General features: G+C 39.7%; 1 protein-coding gene across 2 annotated transcripts in view; it reads right to left on the bottom strand.

Moving 5' to 3' along the window:
• ARHGEF26 (Rho guanine nucleotide exchange factor 26) overlaps positions 1 to 12,336 on the bottom strand; it is a 129,975-nt gene that overhangs the window by 52,104 nt on the left and 65,535 nt on the right. The window contains exons 6-7 of one of the 2 annotated variants that reach the window (XM_040480537.1): positions 6,823 to 6,975; positions 3,112 to 3,241 (exon numbers count right to left, since the gene is read on the bottom strand). In XM_040480537.1, coding sequence (XP_040336471.1) covers positions 3,112 to 3,241; positions 6,823 to 6,975 — 283 coding nt within the window. The remainder of the gene's footprint in view (positions 1 to 3,111; positions 3,242 to 6,822; positions 6,976 to 12,336) is intronic. The other variant, XM_040480538.1, reaches the window with a different exon arrangement.

Here is a 12,336-nt window from a genome sequence, read left to right as displayed (position 1 = left end):
CCAAAGTCAGGTGTCAGGATTGTTATACGTACTATGTGAAAAGCAAAGAGTGAGCCAGGGGGTCTATGTTAATGGTTCTCAATTTTTTTTGACCATGACCCCCTGTAAGAAATACATTTACATTAGCAACCAGTACAGGTATACACAAAGATGAAATAAGGTTTTATTTGAAATAAAATTTAATGACATTATGATCTGTGTACATCATGTACCGCACATGCTATTTCATTTTTTTAATAAACACTACTTGTGATTCAAAAATCAATTTCATGACCCGCTAATGTACAGAAGCAGTAACCAAACACTGCCCTGAAAGCAGGCATCCTGAGTCCTGAAGTGTCTTAATTTTATGTAAAATTTTGTGACTACTGAATTTTCTAGGGAGAATGACTATAGCTTTACTCATAATCTCAAAAGGGCCTCTGACCCAAAAAGTTTTGAGCCCACTGGACAATCATGGCATTTACCTTCAACATAGTATGTTAGATTCTGAGTCCTAATCTATTCAGTCAATTTTCTCTCAATTAAACAGAGAAAATATAGAAGGTCGAGAGATCATGGCATATACAAAATCTAAAGAAATATGGCTAAAAGACATTTTCAGAAGAAAAAGAACCCTGAAAATTTGTAACACTGCAAGAAATGTTGCATTTACAAAGCACCCATTTCTCCTTTTAAACAACAGCAAAATTTGAAATATTTCACTTAGATGGATCAAAGTTTCAAATGTTTATGGAAGTGTGAGAGGGGCGCCTGGGTGGCTTGGTCGGTTAAGCGTCCGACTTCAGCTCAGGTCATGACCTCACGGTCCGTGAGTTCGAGCCCCACATCGGGCTCTGTGCTGACCACTCAGAGCCTGCAGCCTGTTTCAGATTCTGTTTCTCCCTCTCTCTCTGCCCCTCCCCTGTTCATGCTCTGTCTCTCTCTGTCTCAAAAATAAATAAACGTTAAAAAAAAATTTAATAAAAAAAAAAAAGAAAGTGTGAGAAATCATATGAAATAAACTCTTTTTAAATGACTTTTTACTTCTGAGAAAATCTTATGGAAGAAAGTACAACAGCTGCTCCTTGAATGTATCTTTGCAAAGTTCACAATTTTTACACAACTCAGGACAAGCCTATATACTATATATATTAATTTAGTCAAGAAACACGGAATGTTGGGCACCTGAGTGGCTCAGTCAATTGAGCATCCGACTTTGGCTCAGGTCATGATCTCACAGCTCATGAGTTCGAGCCCTGTGTCAGACACTGTACTGATAGCTCGGAGCCTGGAGCCTGCTTCAGATTCTCTCTCTCTCTCTCTCTCTCTCTCTCTCTCTCTCTCTCTCTCTCTCTGCCCCTCCCCCCCACTCTCTTTCTCTCTCTCTCAAAAAAGAAGCATTAAAAAAAAAAAAATAAGAAACACAGAGTGTCTATTATTGTCAAGCTTAACATTTACTTCTTCATTTGTTTTCATGTCAACCCTGCAGGTACATATTATGCTTACGCTTCAGATGAAGTTAGGCAGTTTGCCTGGGATCACATTGTAAGCGGAAGGGACCAGAATCTGTGCCCAGATCTGTCTTACTCCAAAAGCCACAGGACTTCTATGATGCCAAGTTTACACGTCAGAGTCCCTTCTCTGGAAGTGCTGTGGGTGTTCGTGGGGAAGAAGATACATCTGCTCGGGAGGGCACTGAGTAAGGCTTTAGTGAGGAGCATTAGGGCCAGTGCTTGGAAAATAGGCTGGCTTGTGTTGTGAGGCTGAGAAGCGGCAGCCAACAGCAACGTGAAAAAGGTGCAGAGCGGGTAAGTCCAGGAACAAGTGTGGATGGCATCTAAAAATAAACCTTTTTTTAAGCTGAAATTTGGTTTTGATAACCTGGCTGTATTCTATCCTGAGACATGGTAAATACTGAAATATTGTTCTCAAAAAAAGAAAAAATTAGAGAGCTACATTTTCAAATTCTGCAAGTCTCCCGATATTTACAAGGAGAGAAGTTCCTAAATCACAAGGGAAGGCTATGAAGGTAGTCAACTGAGGTGAAGCTGGAGAGCAGCAAGGTGTCAGAAAATTCTGGAACAACTACCAAAAACCTCCCCAAACCAAGCAGCACAGCCAACAAAGTGATTATAATCACACACTTTTACTCATTGCAAAATGCCAGTGCTTTTAGAATATCTCTTCAAATTTGTAACAGAATATGGAATATGGAATTTTGTAACCTTAAGCATAACTTTTGGCAGTATTTGTATCCTATGTTTTGACCTGTCAAAAAATCAAGTATGTTAAAACTGACGTGAATGTTATGATCCAATTTTAAAGTAAAACTACAGCAAAATACTTCAATTGGATCACAAAGACACTACTTGGTCCATTAGCTGGTTGGGAGCTGAATAGGGCCACCTGGTTCTCCTGTCATCGCTGCCGCTGCTGTGGTTCCAGCTCAGCCAGTGTGCGGGGGTCCTCCCCCCACGCCGGGCACCTCGCTGTCCTCTCTGCTCTGCCCCATACCAGGCAACCTCAACTCCCTTCTCCCAGCCACATCCTGCCACCATTCAAAATCAAATCCTTGTTTTCTTCATGAATGTTCCCTAAAATAAGAAGGATGCTGACTTTCGTCACTTTCCTTTGTGCATTACAAAATGGGGGCAAGTTCGTGCCTTCTAGTGCCAAAGAGTGTGTCTCATTCCCATGTAAAGCCGAAGTGCCTCAGCACCTTGAAACACTACAAGGAAGGGATCTTAGTGATCAAGCTGAGGAAACTGAGGCCCAAATAAAATGTTAAGTGACTTGCCCAAGGTCACATGCCAAGTGGCTCAGCTGGAAATGGAATCCAAGCCTCTTGTCTTCAATAAGCCAATATATTTTCCCATTTCAAAAAATGAGTGAGTGATGTAATCTGAATTCCTCAGAGTTACTACACAAGCCTAAATTGAAGATGATTTCCAACGATATTAGACACAAGTGAGACTTTCCAACTGAAGGGCACCTTCTCACTTTACTTGGAGGATTTTATAAGAGGGATATAGAGTACATTGATTTCAGTGAAAGCACAATAATCTTCTTAATCAGATTTATAGCAGCACAGCTCCCCACAGAGGAGAGAGCCACCAGGTCATGTCTTACGTCCATCAGCAGGGGCAGGCGAGTTACCCTCTGCATGGGGAGGATGAGGAAGGAGATCATGGGTAAGTTCCTACAGTCTTCATGGGACTCAATTCGTGACAATACTTCTTTAAAAGACGGGTTGGTGGCTCTGAGAAAGAAAAAGAAAGAAGCAACTTCAAAATATTTCCTCTTCAAATTAAAAAGTAAAAATATATTACAGGCATACCTCAAAGATATTGTGGGTCTGGTTTCAGACCACCACAACTCAAGAAAATACTGCAATATAGCAAGCCAAATGAATTTTTGGTTTCCCAGTGCCTGTAAAAGTTATGTTTGCACTACACTGTGGTCTGTTATGTGAGCGATGGCATTATGTCTTTAAAAAATGATGTACATACCTTAATTAAATCATACTTTATGGCTAAAGAATGCTAACTATCATCTGAGCTCTCAGTGAGTCATAATCACTGACCACAGATCACCATAACAAACATAATAATGAAAATGTTTGAAATATTGTGAGAATTACCAAAACATAACAGAGACAGCAAGTGAGCAAATGCTGTGGAAAAATGGCACCAACAGACTTGCTCGATGCAGGGCTACAACCAACCTTCGATTTGTAAAAAAATGCAGTATCTGCAAAGTGCAATTAAGTAAAGCACAATAAAACTTGATGCCTCTATAAAATGTGATAAACTCCTATATGATGATTTTTTAATACATAAAACAACAATTACATAAATAGGCACAGATGGCTTGTCTGCCTTTTATAGTGAAGACTGGATATGAGTTTAAGGCAACAATATGAACAATATGTATGTGCTAGAAATTTATAAAAGTATAAAGCAAACAAATGAAGAGGCAATGGTATCACAATGATGAACCTATCTGTGAACATATGAATTATAACCAGCATACAGACTAGATCTCATTAACTGATAATCTACATACAGTCCATTAAAAAGATAACAAATGGTATGTTTTAAGTCACTTCTCTACCCCCAGATAATAATCTAAGAAACATCAGACTGGATTTATTTACTAGGAGGCTCCTAGCCTTTTTCAGAGCTTCTAAGACAGAAAATTTTCTGGCCATGTCATCCAGAATATTTCTCCCCTCCCAGTGACATAAGAGCAGTGATAATATTGCCACATTTTCAGAACTTAGCAAGATACACGGACATATATGATCTCACGTGGAAACAGCCCTACACCATCTAATGAAGGCCAAGAGGGGATTCCATTAAGAATGGAGTCTCAGGAAGATCCTCCACTTGCCAAGTAACAGACCTATTATTTGGTGAAGACAGAAGTCAAACCAAGGCCTTCTGACTTCCAGTGGGTGCCCTGACCCCAGGATCACTCACTCTCTCACCTCGCTTTACCCCAGAGGTGCTCTGGGGAGTTCCCCTGTGACTTACAACATGGAGGGGAGGGGGGATGGCATTGGATACTGTAATCCCACATTGGGGGATGGGGGAGGCCAAGAAGCAGGGCAGTGGCAATTGTGACCCCCCATTTTTTAAATGTATTTTGGAAATTACATGTTTTGGTTCATAAACCCGTAAATACCTAGAATAGCAAACTGAAAGAAATTACACAGAAATGGTTTATTTTCATTTTCTCAAATTGAGGAGTTTTATAAGTTTCCTTTCCTGCTAGCTTTAAAAAAAGATTCTTGGAAATGCAAAAAATAAATAAAGAAAACTGTAATTCAGTTGCATATTTAAATCCCTCAGGTCACAGGACCCCTACCTCCAAAGATTCTGGTTAAACTGCCTGGGACGGACACTAGGCATTCACTGCATGTTTGCCTCTTTTCAAAGATTCTCAAGCATTCCCAACGTGCAGCCAGTCACTGCCCTACATGTAAATTCACAACATTTGCAACAAAACCCCTAAAAACACAACTACGACTTTCCATGTGACAGCTCAAATGGTGGTATCAGGAAGCTAATTTAGATACAGTCTTTATTTTTCTTTAAGACTTTAAGTGACTTCTATACCTAATGTGGGGTTCAAACTTAACAACCCCGAGATCAGGAGTCATGTGCTCTTCCCACTGAGCCAGCCAGGTGCCCCTAGAGCTTTTTTTTTTTAAGAGTTACATAATGTACAGCAGTGCCTATTCACATTTTTTAAATCCTACAAAACAAAATGAAAACAGAATTAAATTCAGCTCTAATTCAAAGCTCTGTTTTCAAATTTGCATTTTCTAACAGTTACATAGCAACCTCTATTATCAGCAGTAGGGGGATTAAGGAAAGCAAGGGGTAAGGTTATGCACCGAAGAACGTTTGTCGACGTCTGGCAACATTTTTGGTTGTCACAAATGGAGTGAGGGGCATCTAGTGCACAGAGGCCAGGGATGCTATAAAACATGCTACAGGGGCGCCTGGGTGGTTCAGTTGGTTAAAGACCCAACTTCAGCTCAGGTCATGATCTCGTGATCCCTGAGTTCAAACCCCACATCAAGCTCTTTGATGTCAGCGCAGAGCCCGCTTCAGTTCCTCTGCTGCCCCCTTTCTCTGCCCCTCCCCTACTCGTGCTTTCTCTCAAAAATAAATATTTAAAAAACTTACTTAAAAGACGAAGAAAAAAAAAAAAAAAACAAACATGCTACAGTGCACAGGATAGCACCCGTGGCAAAGACTTATCCAGACCAAAATGTCCACAGTGCTGACAAACCCAGCTTTGTACTTAAAAATCTCATTTGGGGTTGCCAGCTGTTGGTTTTCCACATGCCCATGTAAGAGTTCATGAGACTGTGGAGGGAGAAGGGGCACTATCAATCCTTCCCACCAACTTGGACTTCAATGGACTGCTTCTCCCAGCAGCCATGAGGTAATAATCATCACCAGCCCAAATCCCTCCACAGGGGTTCACACATCCCACAGAAGCTGACCAGAGCTCCACGCTGCGGTCATAAATGCCACAACCCACAGAGGGGATAAGAGTGATAACAGCTGTCAGCCCCCAAACCGGGTTTATGGCGATGCACAACTGTGTTATAAAACAGCTACTAGAGATAAACAGGGTCCCCCAAAATAAAATGAAACATTATTGAACAATCACTGACTTTTAAGAGTAAAGGAATATCTATCACATCAAAACTCTCAGTAACCTAAATAGGACAAAGGGAAAAGGTGAGGAGGTAAATTTAAAGCCAATTCTTTTTTGTTGCACAATTAAAGCCTTTAAGAACATTTTTTCCCCTTCTCGCCTCACTTCTAACTACCCAGGAGAAAATCAGCAACTCTTCTAAAAACAAAAACAAAAACAACAACAACAACAACAAAAACAACTTAATATTGAGTTGTCATTTGAACGGAGGAAGATTAGAGTAACAGAGAAACTCTGGATCCTAGGCAAAACAGGAGTTCAACTCAAGAACTCTACTGGCCTGAAGCAAACTACTTAATAGCCAGGTAATGGCTTAGAAAACCGGAGAGTTTGGCATGACAATCACTCCTGTGTTTTGCAGCAATTTAAAGAAACAACAAGGAAAACAGTAACAGAAACCCCTAATTTCATAATTGCTTTAGAGAGAAAGTGCTCCACAGACTAGAATTTTCTATTCAAACACCCTCACCCTGAAAGCCATCCTGGGAAATTGCCTATCCGGAGGCATTTCTAAATATAATGTAAGGTATCAATTCATTTCTATCTATGTGACCTAATTAAAATGAGGTGAGGCTATTGAATGTAACATTCAACATCTCTTACAACAATTTCTGTAGTGTTCGTTGTTGGTAGACTTCATTTGTGCAGTATTTCACATATGGGTCAAATGTGGATGCTGTGTGCTTTTCCACAATGTCACTTATGTCATCTATGAAGATATTATTCTGATGTCTTGCTTCCAACTCCATAAAGAATCTGAAAAAAAAAAAAAACAAAGAAAAGCATTTACATTTTCTTCCATAGAGTTAAAAAAAAAAAAAAAAATCAGGGGTGCCCGGGTGGCTCAGTCAGTTAGGCGTCCGACTTCAGCTCAGGTCATGATCTCTTGGTTCATGAGTTTGAGCCCACATCGGGCTCTGTGCTGACAGCTCAGAGCCTGGAGCCTGCTTGAGATAGTTTCTGTGTGTGTGTGTCTCTCTTCTCTCTCTCTCTCTCTCTCTCTCTCTCTCTCTCTCTCTCTTTCTCTCTCTGCCTCTCCCCTGCTCTCACTCTATCTCCTCTCTCAAAAATAAACATTAAAAAAAATGTTAAATTTAAAAAATCAAAGATGATTCTCATGCAATCTTATCATACAGGGTTTAAAAATGTCAACAGTGCACAATACCATCTCAAAGAGATACAAGAAAAAACTATAAAAAATTGTCGAAGTTTAAATCTATCACATTAACATCTTACTACTTCAAGTGTTCAACTGGAAACACTGATAACACAGGTCCTTTTTGTGCTTTTAGGTATATTTTAGAACGTACAAATTTCACTACTTTTTTCTAAGTATTCCCTAGATACTGGAGGAGGAGGTTCATGTTTCCATATTTTATTGTACTGAAAAGTCTATGAGCAAAACATCTAAATAAGTACTTAAAAAACAAGTCTGAAATAAACCTAATTCTGTGTGCTTTCTCTGAAAATAATCATATTTTAACTCTAATGATATGCATGACATTTAAATGTACTCAGAAATTATTCAGATTGCATTTTAGGGTTGCCAGATTTGGGGTGGGTGTGTGTATCGACCCATTTATCTAGTGTCCAGTCCAGTGAAAATTACATTTCAGATAAAAGAGTAATTTTTTAGTACCGGTATGTATAAAATTAGTGCCTGGGACATCTTGAGCATCCTGTATTTTATCTGGCAACTCTAGAGGGCATCCACATTTTACAGCACATCAAAATCAGGTATTTGAAAAAGGTTTCTACCCAGAGCATTGCTGCTCAAAATGTAGTCCACAGACCAGGCATCTAAGGGCTGACTAGAAATGCAGAATCTCACCACCTACCTCCCCCAGTCTGAACCTGCCTTATATCAAGATCTTCAGATGATTCAAAACACACACTAAAAACAGAGATGAACCTCCATAGAGCACACTTAGTGTCCAAGTTCGGAGGGATAAGAAAATCTATTAGAAATAACTATCACTGTGTGACCAAAGCATCTTCCAAAGAAAGTGTAATGAAGGTGAAATCAACAGTAATTTCTAACACTGACGTCTGGAGGTCACGGATACAAGGGAATATGGTTTTCAATAAGCTCTTAGCATTCCTCACATCATTTCTCCTAACCAGTGGACTCCAAATACAAAATTCAAGGCTGACAGTGAATGAGACAACAGAAATGTATACAAGATGATTAATAGTAAATATAGGCTAACATTTTCTCACATTTTCATCTCAGTTATTTTCAAAGAAAATCCTGGCACTCAGCAATAAGGTAAGATTTTAAAAGGTCTTAATTTTATATACTTACATGTACATTAATCTCATTGTAGTAGTATAAACTGTGTTTGTCATCATTACATATTTGATTTTTTTTTTTAATCTTTTTTTTCAACGTTTTTTATTTATTTTTGGGACAGAGAGAGACAGAGCATGAACGGGGGAGGGGCAGAGAGAGAGGGAGACACAGAATCGGAAACAGGCTCCAGGCTCCGAGCCATCAGCCCAGAGCCTGACGCGGGGCTTGAACCCACGGACCGCGAGATCGTGACCTGGCTGAAGTCGGACGCTTAACTGACTGCGCCACCCAGGCGCCCCACATATTTGATTTTTTAATGTTTTCATAGGAGCTTAAAAGATGAAGAAATATACATTAACTCACAGAAGAGTAAAACTATGTATACCCTGAGAAAGCACCTGTATTTTTATTTCCTTTGAGAAGGATTTAGGGAAAATAATTAGTAGGATTCCCATCCACAAGATTGTAATTGGCCCAGTCCCCCAAGCCCTTGTTTAAAACAGCAAGAGAAAAAAACTTAAAGCACACTTGGCTGGGCTATTTGGCTTTCCTTCCAAAGGTGTCAGGGTTAGTATGCACAATTCTTACATAGTAGGTCAGAAAATACACCAGTATGTTCCAAAATAGCTGCATACTGCTTTGTCAGGACTGATTCTATTAACATTCAAGGAAAATATCAAACCCTCTCCTAAAAGTTTCAGCAATTGCAAAAACAACCAACTCCAAACTCACATGTTTATTAAAAGATATTTAAAAGCCATGTTTCTCAAAAGCTATTTTCTATAGAGACTGGTCCCTGACTTCAAGAAATCTATGCTACATTGGGAAGGTAAGTCTGATAAATATAAATGATAAAGACAACATGCTCGCATAAAATCACTTGTTGGAACATACATGCCTAGCAGGGGTGGTGTCACTGTTTCTTTAATTACATGAACTATAAATTTTTTTATTGGGGCAAAATATATGTAACATAAAATTTACCATTTTAACCATTAAAAAAAGTTTTTTAAATCTTTATTTATTTTTGAGAGAGAGACAGCATGTGAGCAGGGAGAGAACAGAGAGAGGGAGACACAGAATCCAAAATCAGAATCAGACACAGAATCAGACTCCAGGCTCTGAGCTGTCACTACACAGCCTGACGCAGGGCTCGAACTCACAAACTGTGAGATCGTGACCTGAGCCGAAGTTGGAGCTCAACCAACTGAGCTCCATTTAACCATTTAACGTACTCCATTTTAACCATTTTTAAATGTACAATTCAATGGCATTAGTCACATTCATAATGTTGTACAACTATCGCCCCTATTTCCAAAATATTTTCATCACCTCCAACAGAAATGCTGTACCCATCACCTAATAATGCTCTATTCCCCTTTTCCCCAGCCCCTGATCACTTCTAATCTACTTTCTAACTCTATGCATTTGCCTGTTCTAGATATCTCATATAAGTGGAATCATGAAATGTTTGTACTTTTTATCGGGCTTAATACCCTTAGCGTATGTTTTCTGGTCAATCTCTGCTGACACATGTAACAGAACTTTATTCCTCTTTATGGATGAATAATATTCTATTGTGTATATATATATTATGTTTATCCATTCACCTGTAGAACATTTGCACACGAGCATCTATGGGAGTCCTTGTTTTCAAGTCTTTGGGGCTATATATCTAGAAGTGGAACTTCAACCTGACCGTCTCTGCCAATAATCATATATATCAAGAAATGATAGAATAATGCCAAGAACCACTACTGAGGAAGCTGAGTTATATGCCAAGGAGAGATTATTTCATTAAGTGAAAGCTGAATAGGAAATGATCCTTTTCTTTCTGACACTCACAGAGGAGTAGCCCATGGGCGGCACAGAGCCAATTAATTAGAACGTATGACCTGTAACAGAGGTCAGGGCGACTGAGAACATGGTAAACTCAGGTGAGGAAAGGTGCAAGGAGGGTCATCACTAATGAGGATGACATTACTGGAAGCAGAGGGGCAGGGGAGACAATGTAGATATTGGGGAACTGGCGTTCATTGAGGCTGAGGTGTTGACCACAGGAGGGCCAACGGCAGAGAATGAGGGCTGAAGAGCAGGTCAGAGCTAGACTACAAAGGTCTGATTATATGCTGAGGAGCTAGGGCTTTATCTGTGGACAGCGGGAACCACTGGAGGTGATGACGGCAGTAATAAATCATCAAATCAGAGAAAAATTGGGGCAGAGAAGGGATAGATTACAGGTGAAGAGAAAATGGACCAGAAGCAGACCAGTGAAATGGCCAACATGGCATAAAACCTGACAGTGGGAAATCAAAGAGAGGACACCAATTAGGGTAACAATGTGAGGGAGAAGTTCACAGAATGAAGATATTCATCAGATGGGAAGTCAAGGAAGATGCTGGGGTTTCCCTATTCAAGGTCTTCCCCTGGGCATCATCAAGGTGGGCCATTAAATCATTCACAAAGACAGGGATTTAGGAGGAGTGAGGAGAGGCAAGAAGGAAGCAATTTCATTTTGCCATGGACATGTGAAACGGACAGCTGAAAATACACATCTGTGAGAATTCAGAGCCACAGGAATTCTAGGTTGTGTGTAGTCAAGTAGTTCACTTTTAGCTGGTTTTCCTATAAATGCAAAATACTTGATAATTATTTTAACTCCAAGTGTCTTTCAGGAAAATGTTCAAAGACAGTTGAAAAAATAAGGAACTACTCATAAGGTCATTATCGTGCAAATCTAAGAAATAAAGGTCTTAGAGGCAAATATCCCTTACAGTTTGTCTTTAAGTAACTATTATAGTCTGAAGGAATGCAACTACATAACCAAAAACAACAGTAACTTGGCTTTTCCCAATGAAAAGGAAAATTCATTTATCACAGTAAAAGCCTTGCCAAAGTACAAGATTAAAAACAAAGCACTAATGAAATATCTGTTTATGCTACTCACTTTCACATAAACCAAGCCACCCATCTTTTATTTTGACAGTAGCATAATTAAGACATAATTTAAAGCTTCCTATGTTAAATTATCTATTGGTTATTTTGGCAAATTTGCATATTTTACTAAGCAAGCTGGGCTACAAAAAGACCAAGAAAGTTATTACTGAAGAATGAGGTATTATTTCAATAACCAAGGACGCTGGAGATCCAAATCAAACCTGAAGCCAAAGTAAAAGCATGCTGGTTCCCTCAATGAAATTTAAATGAGTTTGTGAAGTAATTTGACTTATTTGAAGGACAACATTTTAAGGGAAATATATTTCAACCCTATGAATTGTTTTTTTCTGGACAATATTTCCTCTTTGTTGCATTACCAAGATGATCGTGTTTTATAAGCAAACGTGTTACACAGTCTTCCTCTCTCTCTCTCTCTCTCTCTTCCCGCCCCACACCCCTCAATCAAAATTCTAATCTCATCACTAAAGTGTAGATTTTTTTTTTTAATTTTTTTTTCAACGTTTATTTATTTTTGGGACAGAGAGAGACAGAGCATGAATGGGCAAGGGGCAGAGAGAGAGGGAGACACAGAATCGGAAACAGGCTCCAGGCTCTGAGCCATCAGCCCAGAGCCCGACGCGGGGCTCGAACTCACGGATCGTGAGATCATGACCTGGTTGAAGTCGGACGCTTAACCGACTGCGCCACCCAGGCGCCCCAGTAAAGTGTAGATTTTAAGAAACATCTGATGGACCGACCAGAAAAGGCTTCTTGGAAACAGCACCTCCTGACCAGAAACCCAAGGTAGCCCTGTTTGACCTCTCGAGCACCAGCACAACCACACCCACGCTTCAAATGATTGCAACCTGCCCAGGTGAGCTCCCTAG

The sequence above is a fragment of the Herpailurus yagouaroundi genome, unplaced genomic scaffold, assembly GCF_014898765.1.
Source record: "Herpailurus yagouaroundi ecotype Mexico unplaced genomic scaffold, PumYag 159, whole genome shotgun sequence".
Lineage (NCBI taxonomy): Eukaryota > Metazoa > Chordata > Mammalia > Carnivora > Felidae > Herpailurus > Herpailurus yagouaroundi.
The sequence above is the reverse complement of the archived record's forward strand: the minus strand, read 5'-3'. Positions and strand labels throughout refer to the sequence as shown.